Source organism: Camelina sativa, chromosome 7 (genome assembly GCF_000633955.1).
Source record: "Camelina sativa cultivar DH55 chromosome 7, Cs, whole genome shotgun sequence".
Classification (NCBI taxonomy): domain Eukaryota; kingdom Viridiplantae; phylum Streptophyta; class Magnoliopsida; order Brassicales; family Brassicaceae; genus Camelina; species Camelina sativa.
In genome coordinates, this window is record NC_025691.1 from 5,920,475 (window position 1) to 5,933,133 (window position 12,659).

The following is a 12,659-nucleotide window of genomic DNA, read 5'->3' on the forward strand; positions in this document are numbered from 1 at the left end:
TTATAGAGGTTTTACCGTATTATGGGAAAATTTGTCCACGGTTAAATTGCATTACACTCAGTTTTTCATTTAATGCCATAAAAAGTTGCAAGTCTACAAAATGAAAATAAAAAATTGTGACTGAGGATTGTATACCACATAAAAGAAAATATATCAAAATTCTATTTTAACAAAAAATTTCGAAATCAAAAATCAAAAATCAAAAATTCTAAAAAAATATATTGTCCCAAACTCTCCTAGATAAAAAGTCTACTATAGCTTTTTTTTTAAAAAGTCTACTAAACCAAAGTTAAAACTCAAAATTCAATTATACTTTTGATTTTAGGCAAACTCAAAATTTTCAAAATTCTTTATTATATCTAAAGAAAAAAAAATAGAGGATTTAAAATGAGGAGATATTATCTGAAGTCTAAAAATTTAGCTGTGGTGAAATTTAATATAAGTGGGCTGTTTTTACAACCTCCAAAATCAAGAAAAATACTTAGGGGTAACTTTTTGTTCACCTCCTCTTCTCTCATCCAATCAGAATCTTTTATCTAATATTTCATTTTAAAAATAAATCAAAATTAAATTAAAAATCAAAATAAATTAAGGAAACAAATTCTGTGTACTTTTAATTAAGAAAAGTTAAATATTGGCTTGGTTTAGATTTTTAAAATTAGAACAAAATTATGTATCGATTTGGGTTTACAAATAAAGTGATTAGAGTTTAGATTTTACAATTAAAACGAAATTATATGTCGGTTTGTGTTATAAATAAAGTGGTTAGAATTTAGATTTTACAATTAAAACGAAATTATATGTCGGTTTGGGTTTATAAATAAGGTGGTTAGGGTTTAGATTTACAATTAGAACGAAATTATATGTCGCTTTGGGTTTACAAATGATATAGTTAGAGTTTAGATTTTACAATTAGAATGAAATTATATGTCGGTTTGGGTTTACAAATGAGATGGTTAGGGTTTAGATTTTACAATTAAAATGAAATTATATGTCGGTTTGGGTTTACAAATGAGATGGTTAGGATTTAGATTTTACAATTAGAATGAAATTATATATCGGTTTGGAATTATAAAAAAACAGTTTAAGTTTTTAATTTTATAATAATGTGCAGATTTTATTTTTTAATTTCATAAAATGGTGAATGAAGAGGTTCACCCTAAGGGTGAATCCAATTATTTAGGAGACCTATGTAATGGATAACAGTGTCATGCGAACCAAGTATATATATAGAAAATTATTATATAAACATAGTAATTAATCCATAATTACTAATTAGTATCAATTTTATTTTGAACCTGATGGGTTTTAACTTTTTAGGATTCAATGCAAATAAACGATGCACGAGATAGATCATCGTAGTTTTCAAATTAGGCCATATCGTATAAATATTGGGCTTTAATCATAAGCCCATTATCATACTTTACGAGATAACGGATTTTTTAAGTGTCGTCTTAGTCCAACGGTCGAATTGAAGCGAAGAGAGAGAGAGAGAGAGAGATGAGAGAGAAAAGGGGAAATCGGAAAACCCTAGATCCCGTCGGTGAGGATGGAGTCATCGGAAAAGAAGGGAAAGGCTTCTTCGCCTGCTACCTCTTAACCTCTCTTAGCCCTCGTCACAAGGGTCAAACCTATATCGGGTACTTACTGCCTTCGTCTTTTTCTTTTTTCCCCCAAATTCGATTTTGATGATCCGTACCATTGAAATTGAAGATTCTGTTTGTTTATGAAGTAATCAATCTGGATCAGAAATTTATGATTCTTATTGAATCGAACTTGGTCTTTGTGTAATCTGCAGTAAAGGAAAGTTTTAGATTTGATGAAGGGATTTACAATAATCTGGTATATGCAGGTTTACGGTGAACCCGAAGCGGAGAATAAGGCAGCACAATGGAGAGATCACTAGTGGTGCTTGGAGAACAAAGAGGAAACGTCCCTGGGAAATGGTTCTCTGTATCTATGGCTTCCCCACCAACGTCTCTGCCCTTCAGGTCCTTTTTTTTTTTTTTTGTTTAACACCCTTAAAGATCGTATCTTCGATACCCCAAAGCTTCAATCTTTAAATAAATTTTTTTACCAATCTTGGCAAAAGATATTGCTTTTATTTCACCTGTGGCCTCTCCTTTCTGTTTATCTCTTTAGATTTATCAAATTTGAATTGGGTTTATAGGCTTAGTTGAAGAGACAAGGATAAGTAATAGGTTATGTTTTAGTAAAGCTGATGGGGGAACCTTGCTTGCAGTTTGAATGGGCTTGGCAGCATCCGAGAGAATCGGTGGCAGTGAGAGAAGCTGCTGCTGCTTTCAAATCCTTCTCTGGGATTGCAGGCAAGATCAAGCTTGTATACACAATGCTTAATCTTCCAGCTTGGAACAGGTTAGGGAGTTTTGTAGTTGTTATAGCTATGATGCTATCTATTTACTTGTCGGATTTTTGACATAACCATCTCTCTGTTGTCTTTTGGTGACCAGTTTAAACCTGACAGTTAATTATTTCTCATCAAAGTATGCACACCATGGTGGTCTTTCTCCAAGTTTGCCTCTACACATGAAAGTTCAAGTTTGTGGTATGGATGATCTGCCGTATTTGACAAAGCTAGACAACAGTTCTCAACCCGAGGATGATGAGTGTCCTGAGGTTAATGAGGATGATGATAGTAACCAAAGCCAGCCTGGGAATTCAGGTACAAGCTCATCGGATGACTTGTATCCAGGCGAGAATGAGAAGGAGCTTCATGATCAGCATTTTGAGAAAGCGAAAGAACCTGTAACTGTATTCGATGATGACAGATTAGCAAATTTCAGTGGTTTTGGCTCATTAGAAGAAGAGATTGTTGAAGATGAAGTATCACATAGCACTGTTGGATCTATTGAAGTTAAGGAGAAAGAACCCGAGACTGTATTTGTTGACAGATTAGCAAATTTCAGTGGTTTTGGCGTAGTTGAGATTGTTGAAGATGAAGTATCACATGGAACTGAAGCAATGGAGAAAGATTGTTGGAGAAGAAGAAACCTTATTACCTCGACGACGACTGAGGTTGATGTTGAGGTGATAGATCTGATGACTCCATCACCGAGCTGTAGAGCTGGGTCGTCTATGAAGAGGCGAAGAGTTTCTGAGTTTATAGATTTAACTATGTCTCCTAATTTCATAGAGTTGTAGAAATAATACACAATATTCTTAGTTGTGTCTTGTGTGCAAATAATAAAAATCAACTTTCTTGTAATTTTCTTTTATATATAATAAAAGATATCAATCCTTTTGAATCTGAGCATTCTCATCTTTAAAAGGTTTCTGAGTTCCAAACTCATTACTATTGTTTAGTAACAAATTCACTTATTTAGTCTATACGTAGTTATGAACATGTGTGTCTCTCTATGCTGTCACTTTCTAAATCGCATAATCAGTGTTGTTGATTAAGAGAAAACCTATTTTTAAGTCTCTAACTCTCCATTATTGCGTAACTCAGATTAAGATTCACCTCAAGTTTTGGTTCCCATAGAAGATATACTAGTTTTGGTTACACAAAGAGCTAAGGAAACCAAAACAAACAACCGACTCTATCTACACTAGTTTATACTTGTATAAGTTTACAATGACTATATATATACAACAATTTAAACTAGTGTACACTAATACTATGACCACATGATACATCAACATGTATGAATACATTTACACTTTGAGAAAGAAAAAATCGTATTCCGATTATCGGAGAGTGTGAAATTGATGAGATCGGCAGTATCCACATGTTCTCGATCGATGTTGGTTGTTGACTTTATATATGTGTGAGGTATGCATGTTAATATGTTTATGATGCTAAGACGTGAGAGTACTTGACATGAGTGAACAAAATATGATAAACACGAACAATAATTTTGTAGTTACGGTCAATGATTTTACACTAGAAAATGTTTAAGCATTTAATTTTGGGTTTTTAGATGGAAACATCCTTCACATGTAGTCACATGTCCAATATTTTGCATTTCTTTCTTCTTTTTGTAACCCTTTTCTTTCATATTAGATTTTTTTTTTTTCTTTTTACAGTTTGACATAATCGCACATGAAGTAGCAACAAACACGTGAAGAGGTTGACCAAAGAAAAATAACAATGAAAAGGTTCGGTTTCTCCCATTATCTTAGCGTAATTCTTAAAAATACAAAATGACTATGATATTTGGCACCAAAATGTAGTCTTTTTAAAAGAGTTTGTTTTTGACTGTATATTGAGTTGAATCTGACCATCTTGGTACGATTTGGATTGTTTAATCGAGATACGGACTGAATCTGATCAATTTGCTACGGTTCATCCGGATTGTAGAAACCTAGTGCTACCTCAATATGTAGTGTTTGACTATTGAGTCGAGCCCAAGTACAAGGATTGGTACAACTGCGTCCATATTTTTCTTTCTTCAACTAACTTTCTTTAACCACCTACCCTAAAGGTTATATATTTTATGGAATTGTCTTGATCGTTGGGTCTTGATCTTATTTAGAAATGTGTTTATATATCTTATGGTCAGAATAGGAGAAAAAATCATTATATAATTGAACATTGTTAAAACTTAAACCACCAAAATCCAAGTTATTTTATTATGGACGTCGGCCGTATTTTTTTTCAGTAATTGATTACTTATTGATGATAGATAAATATTAGGAGAATTGGGTTGTATAACCAAAAAAAAATTATAATTCACAAACTAACCATACTAAGTTACTAATCATCAATCAATTATATTCTCTATATTTATGTATAAATGACAGATTTTGCCCTTTTTTTTCTAACCACCACCTCGACCACTTCCGACTTCCGGTCACCACCACCTCCGGCCGAATGCCACCCTACCTCCGGCCAACCTCCGGTCACCCTCTGGCTAAGCTCTGGCGGACCTCCGGCCACCCTACCTCCAGCCAACCACCACCACATTATCATCACTACCACCAAACCAACACTAAAATGATAATTTTAATTATTTTCTATATTATTTTTTTTTAATTTTTTCAAATAGTATTATGCTATATTCTTCTATAGTTTTTTTTGATTTGGTTATACGGCTAATTCACCCTAAATATTAGAGTAAATAATATTTTTTCCAAATCTCAAATCTCAAACATTGATAAATTAATATCTTAACGTACAAGGGCAAGGCAAGTTTTTGTATATATAGATAGTCTAGACAGTATATAATTAAGTATAGATCATTCTATAGTCTTTCCATTTTAAATAAAGAAAGATCATTTAATACACCCTAAATCCTTAATGACTCTCCCTTTTTAAAGAAGCTCTATTGCTTGCATTGTCTCCTCTTCTTCTTCTTCCTCCATTGATGCTCTCTAGAAAACATACCTTATAATTAAGTGAATGTCCAGAGACAGGTAAAAATTAAATCAACATATATATATATATATATACATAATTTTTTTTAGTGATCTTTTGATTGATCAATCAACTTGGTGGTTGTGGTGAAATGAATGGAAAACAACAGGGAAGAATTTGGAGAGTACTACGAGATCGTGAAAAAGATAAAGAAAGATCCAACCTACGAAACCACGACGGATCATCATGCCGTGATGGGGATCAGGAGACACGTGGCGGCGGTACCTCCGGGGACAACGTTGAACACCGTGACCCCATGCGCCGCTTGTAAGCTCCTCCGCCGTCGTTGCGCGGAGGAGTGTCCTTTCTCACCTTACTTCTCTCCCCACGAGCCTCACAAGTTCGCCGCCGTTCATAAAGTCTTTGGAGCTAGTAACGTTTCTAAGATGCTTCTGGTACGTACTTTACATATATTAATTCCTACAGTAATTATATTTCCTTAAGGTTTCTTATTTCTTGATTACTCTATCGATCCATTTACATATTTGATATAGTTGAATGGATCTACCGTTTTTTGTTTGACTCTTCCCAAATCTATTCAACACAGTAATTTTTGAGTTTGTTATATAGTCCAGGTGGTTTATCTAATTGGCATAGGTAGATAAGTCATTATCATTAGATGCACATACTATTGATTGAGCTATTTACGTATATATTAATCATATTTATATAACAGAATCGTAAAAGATACTGTATGTTTTTCTTAGAAGATTTATCGTAATTCACTAGTAGTTTGTGTTGTTGTTGTAATAACTACGTATTAACTTATCATTTTTCGCAATTATACAAAATACAGTCTCAAAATTTTCTCTAAAACTATTTTTGTCGGTCGGTTGCTGCTAAACACCATGCTACTAGTATTATTTAATTTTACACATTGATTACGGTTTTTACATTTTGGTATATTTCTAGATACTTTAAACACTAAAGTACTAGCTTGTATAATTAGAATATAGGTGTATATGCACATACATGTAATTAATTAGGGACTAAAAGTGTTGCAGGAAGTGGGAGAGAGTCAGAGAGGAGACGCAGCGAATAGTTTAGTGTACGAAGCAAACCTCAGACTCAGAGATCCAATCTACGGCTGCATGGGAGCAATCTCAGCTCTTCAACACCACATCCAGTCTCTCCAGACCGAACTCACCACCGTCCGTACCGACATCCTCCGCTACAAATACCGAGAAGCCACCACCATCAATTCCCTCCAAAACAACAACAACAACTTCAACAACACTACAACAACTTCGTCAGTGAGCTGTGATCATCATGCTCTCGCCTCGGCGATTCTACTCTCACCACCACCTCCACCTCCTCCTCCTCCACGACCACCAAGGTTGCTGTCCTCTCAGCCAGCTCCACCACCTACACCACCGGGTTCTTTGCCGTCTCCGTCGATGGTGGTGTCGTCCTCTTCGTCTTCCAACTCATCAGCCACCAATTCTATGTATAATCCTCCTCCTTCTTCGGCGGCTGGATACAGCAATTCTATGTCCAGTGATAATAATGTTCATTACTTTGACTAAAACAGAATTATGTGGTTCTTAATTCTGTTTTTATAAAAAAAATATATACTATTCTGTTCTTAATTCTTAAATCAGACGCTAAACCTTTTTATATGTCATATGATATGATCATATATATTCTTTATTTCTTTTCCTTCTAATTAACTATTTCATCTAGTTTGAACATATTAGTACAAACGATTATTTGTCAACATATGCATGACATTAATTTGATATGTGTAACATAGAGCAAACCATATTAGTACAAACCATTATTTGGTTGAAATTTACATTTTTGATACTATTATCTTAACCAATACATATCATTGATTGAATTAATGTTCTTGCTTTATATTTTTGACACGGGATATGATTTGCTTTCACGCTATGTGTAAGATTGCTTACATGGATTCGTTTCCTCTATGTTACATGAAATTCTTAATTTTATTTAACATAAAGCATGCAAAAAAAAAATGTCGTTTTTATGCTAAATTAATAAATGTCGTTTTTATACTAAAAAGAAATGTCTTAATTGAAGGAAAATCAAAGTTGACGCATATATAAATTAATAAAAATAAAAAGTATAAAAAAAATCAAGAATCAACAGTTTTGGAAAGACTTAATAGAACTTTTTTGCTTTTAAGAGAGGTGAAATTGAAACTATTGAAGAGGGAAGTAATTAAGTTATGAGCTAGTTAAATTATTTAGTTAACTCAGATTTAACATTAAATGGAGGCGTTGACTACTATATAAATTTAGCAACGAGCATTCCCATGTACACTACTAATTAATTTATACGAATTCAATGTGGTTGAGTTAATTAAAGGGATTAATTGATATCAATTAATTAATCATAACCGAACAGAATCTATTAATATCCCTAACAGAGTTCCAGAGTTATCACATGACGCAATTACATTCATAGTAATATAGTACTACTAGTATTATCTGATTTCTTGATTACACAATGTCCCACACACAAGCTCTTAATCATAACATTAATGTTTTCTTATCTCCAGCCATTGCCTACAGGCTACAGAGCATGTTTTGCTTGTTAACATACACAATGTGTTCACGGAGAATATTTTTTAAAAAATTGTTTTGTATTTTTTCCCATATTTAGAAGTATAAAATATCTATCACAGTGTAACTAGATTTGTTTTCATTTAAATAAAAATTTATATATATAATTAATGTTTTCTATGTTAAAATGAAACATTTAGAACTTTATTTGCTTGTTACAGTATAACTCTTCGGTTAAACCTCTACAGCCTTCTTTGTCTGTTTGAGTACTGGATTTAAAATGATCAAATTGTAATTCTTCTTTTTTTTTTATCAAAATGATCAAATTATGATTCTATATTGTAAAACTAAACTGAAATAATTTGTTAAAGCAACACTCTCTCCATTTTACAAGCAGTGTCATTTTGACATATTTTACACAAATGAATAAAACATTAAATTATATTTGTATATGCCCCTGTTTAATAAGTTGTTTATGGTTTAATTAATTTTAGATTAAGGATAAAATTAGAAAATTTAGTGTAAAAATATATTAGAAATGTAAAATGATATTTTTTGTGAAACAACCAAAAAAAATTCTAAAATGACACTCTTCAATTCGTGGGAATACTAGTTAATTAAATTTTCATGGTCTATGGTCTAACAGCATACATGCGAAGAAATGCATTTTAATAAGCAATTTATGAACTCTAAACTCGTATTTTGAAGAAGGGTATTGGTAATACACGCACAGTCGTATGTCCACTTCTCAAGGACCTATTAATGGATGCAGCCACACCACACGGCGACCAATGTCTTCTCTTCATAACAAATTAAAGAGTCGTTCAATTAAATTGCTTTCTTTATAACATCATTTCATCACGACAATTTCGAATATACGAGTGGAGTGGGTCAATCCGGTCCGATTCGTTGGTTTTGATTTGGTATGTTCCTAGCTTTTCATACTTCAAGCTAGTGATGTTAAAATGGGCTTAAGGCCCGCGGATTTTATAGGGCTATGTACAGTGTTTTTAGACCTGAATCCGTTTAGAAAACCAACAATTTTAATTGGGTGCACCCGTTTAAGCCTTTTTATTAACGGGTCTTATTTAATTTTAAATGGGTATCCGATAGTTTTTTTTTTTGAATTTTGATGTAAACGACAACGTTTAGTCGTTTAGTGGTAGGAGGTTAGGGCTAATGTCACAACTCACAATCGCGAAGCAGAAACCCACCTCCATCATCTTTTGCTCTCTGATCCCGGCGAATCTTTTCGCCACCGTCACGTTCCGACTCGGAGGCTCCGAGCATACACAACCTTTTTCTCCACCATCATGCCATCGTCACGCCACCATTAGAGGATTCACAAGGTCTCCCTCTAATCCTTCAGTTCAATTGATTATTTGGTGTTGGTCTTGTTCTGTGTTGTATACTTGTATGATTCATATTTGCTTCGTGGGTTTTACAATTTATGATTATTGATTGATGGGTATACCCTTTGTTGTGTTGATTCTCAGTATTTGTGATTTGTTTCAACCCTTTGTTGCTTTGTTGTTTGTTTAGTGGACTAGAGAATGTTTGATTCTCAGTATTCTCAGTATCATTACCTCTTTGTTGCTTTGAGTGTGTGTTTCAACCCTTTGTTGCTTTGTTGCTTTGGAGAAGTTCGAAGTTATTCATCAGGTTTGTAATTGTTGTGTTTCTGGTTTGAATTTGAATTTTCAGCCAATGTTCAATGTAGTATATACTATTGTGTTTCTTTCTTTGAGTGTGATGTTAAGTGCGCCTCCTTGGTGTTTCATATTTGCTTGAGTTTGCAACCATTATCTCACTAAAGATCAGGTAACACATCATCCTTTCGTGTAAGTGTTTGAGGACTATGATGTTTGAGTTTTGTTTGAGGTTTTTCATGAATACGTTTTGTGATAATGATAATGCTAATAAGAGTAATTGTAAGTTTACTTGTTAATTTCTCATTTCGACAGATGTTATGCCAAAATTAGCATTTTAATTTCTCATTTCGACAGATGTTATATTTGTTTTTCTAGTCTTTGAGAACCTTTGACACTATTGTGTTTTGTGTTTGTGTTTGCAGGGTTTTGCAGAACATTGGGGATAAATGAGGAAGAAACGGAAATTGAAGAATAGTAAAAAGACTAAAGATCCAATGAACTTGAAACGGAAATGTGTAAAGACTTGTGTTGTGTTTGTGTTTGGTAAAGACTTGTGTTGTAAAGATTTGCATCTTGTAGGCTTTAATTATACAACAAAACCCAAACACAAAACAGGTAAAAAAATCCTAAACGGGCCTCAGTAACAATATCAATAATAAATGGGCAGGGTCTAAACATGTATAATATTAAATGGATCTAAACGGGTATATTATTTAATGGGCAGGGTCTTAAACGGCAGAGCCAGTTCGTTTTAACATCACTACTTCAAGCTATTGTATTTTTTTGAGAAATACCTTAAAATAGCACTAAACCAAGTTTTATGGACAACTATAGCACACATTCCATAAATTTCCAAAAATAGCATTATTTAATATATTAAAATGTTTAAAATTCTATAAAAGAATGAACAACTATAGCACACATTTTTTTTTTTTTTTTGAAAAAAAAAATAGTTTTTTATGTTTGGGTTCTCAATTTCACATTTAGTGTATAGTTTTGATGAGTAGGGTTTAATATTTTGAAATTAGGATTTAATTTTAAAAGATTAATTAATGTTATTTTTGGAATTTAGAGATATTGTGCTAAATTTGGAACAAAAACTTATTTTGGTGCTATTTTTGAGAATCTCCTTTTTTTTTTTTTTTTTTTTTTTCTTTTCTTTTTTTANATTCAATACAATCTTTGGTGGTATGATTGTAACTGTAATCTCATTGATAATATTTGTGTACTTTTTAAGACGTTAAAAAAAAACCGTGTTGGTTTAGAATGAAATACGTGCCGTTTCCATGAGACCTAAACGGCGCGTAGTGCAACAAGTATTTGTTGTGTAATGTATGATACGACACGAAATAGTTGAAGCATAAATTAATATTGTCACCGGAGAAAGAGAGATGAATACGCCGGCGCGTGGGCGCGTGCTACCGTTCTCGGAGAAGGAGAAAACGGAAGAGGAGTCCGGAACACTGGAATCGAGTCTCTTACAGCTAATCGATGACAATCGTAGATCGTCGTTACATCTCCGGGAAAAAACCGGTACGTAAAACCGAACTCATTCCCGAATCAAAATCGAGACGAGAATAGAAAGTGAGATTCACAAATTGGAAAAAAAAAAAACAGAGAGATCGAGGAAGGAAGCGTTCAGAAACGCGGCGAGGACGGCGGATCTGCTAGTGAAGGCGGTGAACGGAGGAGTTGAGGAGTGTTTCGTGAACGAGAAACGGATTGAGTCTGAGATTAGGAATCTCGCGGTTACGGTGGCGCGATTCGGGAAACAAACGGATCAATGGCTTGCTGCAACTCACGCCGTTAATAGCGCCGTTAAGGTTTTTCTCATCATCATCTCTATTACGAACGATTTTTTTTTGTTCAATGTATGGGTCTGTGTTGGTTGATTTTGATAGGAGATTGGAGATTTTGAGAATTGGATGAAGACTATGGAGTTTGATTGTAAGAAGATCACTGCTGCAATTCGCAATATTCATGATGATCATTAGGAGCAACTTGTTTGTGACTCATTGATACAGAGTTGTTCTTTTATAGGCATTGATCTTAATAGAAGAACCACTTCTTTAGTGTTTCTCTGTTTTGAGTGTAGTGCAACAGATTGGATCAAAGAGTTTGGGACTTAATTGAATTCACTGGTTCCTTGTGAGAATATGGCATCTACTGTTGTTTCTTGAACAGATTCTCTCTCAAATGCACAGAGATCATATCTTCCTTTGGTTAGCTATGGTTTCAATTGCGGCCACCCTCTTTGTGGTGGTTAATATCTTTATCTTTCTTTTCTCAGCTTTCTGCTGAGGCAACCTAACTTGTTTCTACAACTCGTTAAACTGCTCTGCTCTATAGTCAGTTGCACATCAGCTAAGCTTGTTGCCTCAACGATTTCTCGGTTAAACACCGTAAAATGTTGGCTGTTATGTTTTGGATTGATCGATCATGACCTTGTGTTGGGAAGATCATCTCTGAGAGTTATTTCTGTCTGGCCACAGGTTGTATATCTCAGCGAGTTCCTTGTCTGCTTTTGTCATTTTCTTTAGCTTGAGTAGGCTTCATCAAGTCTTTATATATCAGACGTAATTTTTAATGGACTCGCTTTTCATGTTTATGTACAAATTCAAAAAAAATCATCGAATTCGTCTATAAGAACCTATCCCACAGACCAGAATGCATCTAACAGAACAGTTTAAAGTAGTCAATAAAATAATGGGCCCAATAACCAAAATATTTTGAATTCATTCACCAAATAGGACCATTGAACAAATCTTTCAGTTTCAATGTAGTATACTCAATCCGTTACAGTTCCATGTTATGAGCCAAGCCCCAAACTCCAGTAGTGCGGGAAGAGTTGCACGTTGATGCACAGAAAGTAAGCGCAATCCATGAAGGCACGAAAGTGATACGAGTTCGTTCACCTTATTTTCTTCCATAGCCATCCGATAAAGCATCTGTAAAATATGCTCAATATATTCAAATTCTTGAATCTTCGCATATATTATCAAAATAGCTCCAATTAACGTAATAGTGATGCATACTATTACTCGTTGTATTGGTTATTTTTCTTACTTTTTTTTTTAATCAACAAAGTGTTCTTCCGTCTTG

At 33.8% G+C, this 12,659-nt stretch overlaps 3 protein-coding genes across 3 annotated transcripts; all 3 read left to right on the forward strand.

Annotated features, from left to right (window-relative positions):
- On the forward strand, window positions 1,470–3,266 carry LOC104700453. Its single transcript, XM_010415976.2, has 4 exons — window positions 1,470–1,640; window positions 1,853–1,991; window positions 2,243–2,376; window positions 2,472–3,266. Exons 1-4 carry the CDS (start codon window positions 1,501–1,503, stop codon window positions 3,160–3,162), a joined length of 1,104 nt encoding a protein of 367 aa, XP_010414278.1. The 5' UTR covers window positions 1,470–1,500; the 3' UTR covers window positions 3,163–3,266.
- On the forward strand, window positions 5,215–6,966 carry LOC104700454 (LOB domain-containing protein 13). Its single transcript, XM_010415977.1, has 3 exons — window positions 5,215–5,376; window positions 5,487–5,772; window positions 6,382–6,966. The coding sequence occupies exons 1-3, from the start codon at window positions 5,363–5,365 to the stop codon at window positions 6,901–6,903; spliced, it is 822 nt and encodes a 273-aa protein (XP_010414279.1). The 5' UTR covers window positions 5,215–5,362; the 3' UTR covers window positions 6,904–6,966.
- LOC104700455 (biogenesis of lysosome-related organelles complex 1 subunit 1-like) lies at window positions 10,904–11,774 on the forward strand. The gene is made up of 3 exons (XM_010415980.2): window positions 10,904–11,090; window positions 11,175–11,380; window positions 11,459–11,774. Exons 1-3 carry the CDS (start codon window positions 10,949–10,951, stop codon window positions 11,549–11,551), a joined length of 441 nt encoding a protein of 146 aa, XP_010414282.1. The 5' UTR covers window positions 10,904–10,948; the 3' UTR covers window positions 11,552–11,774.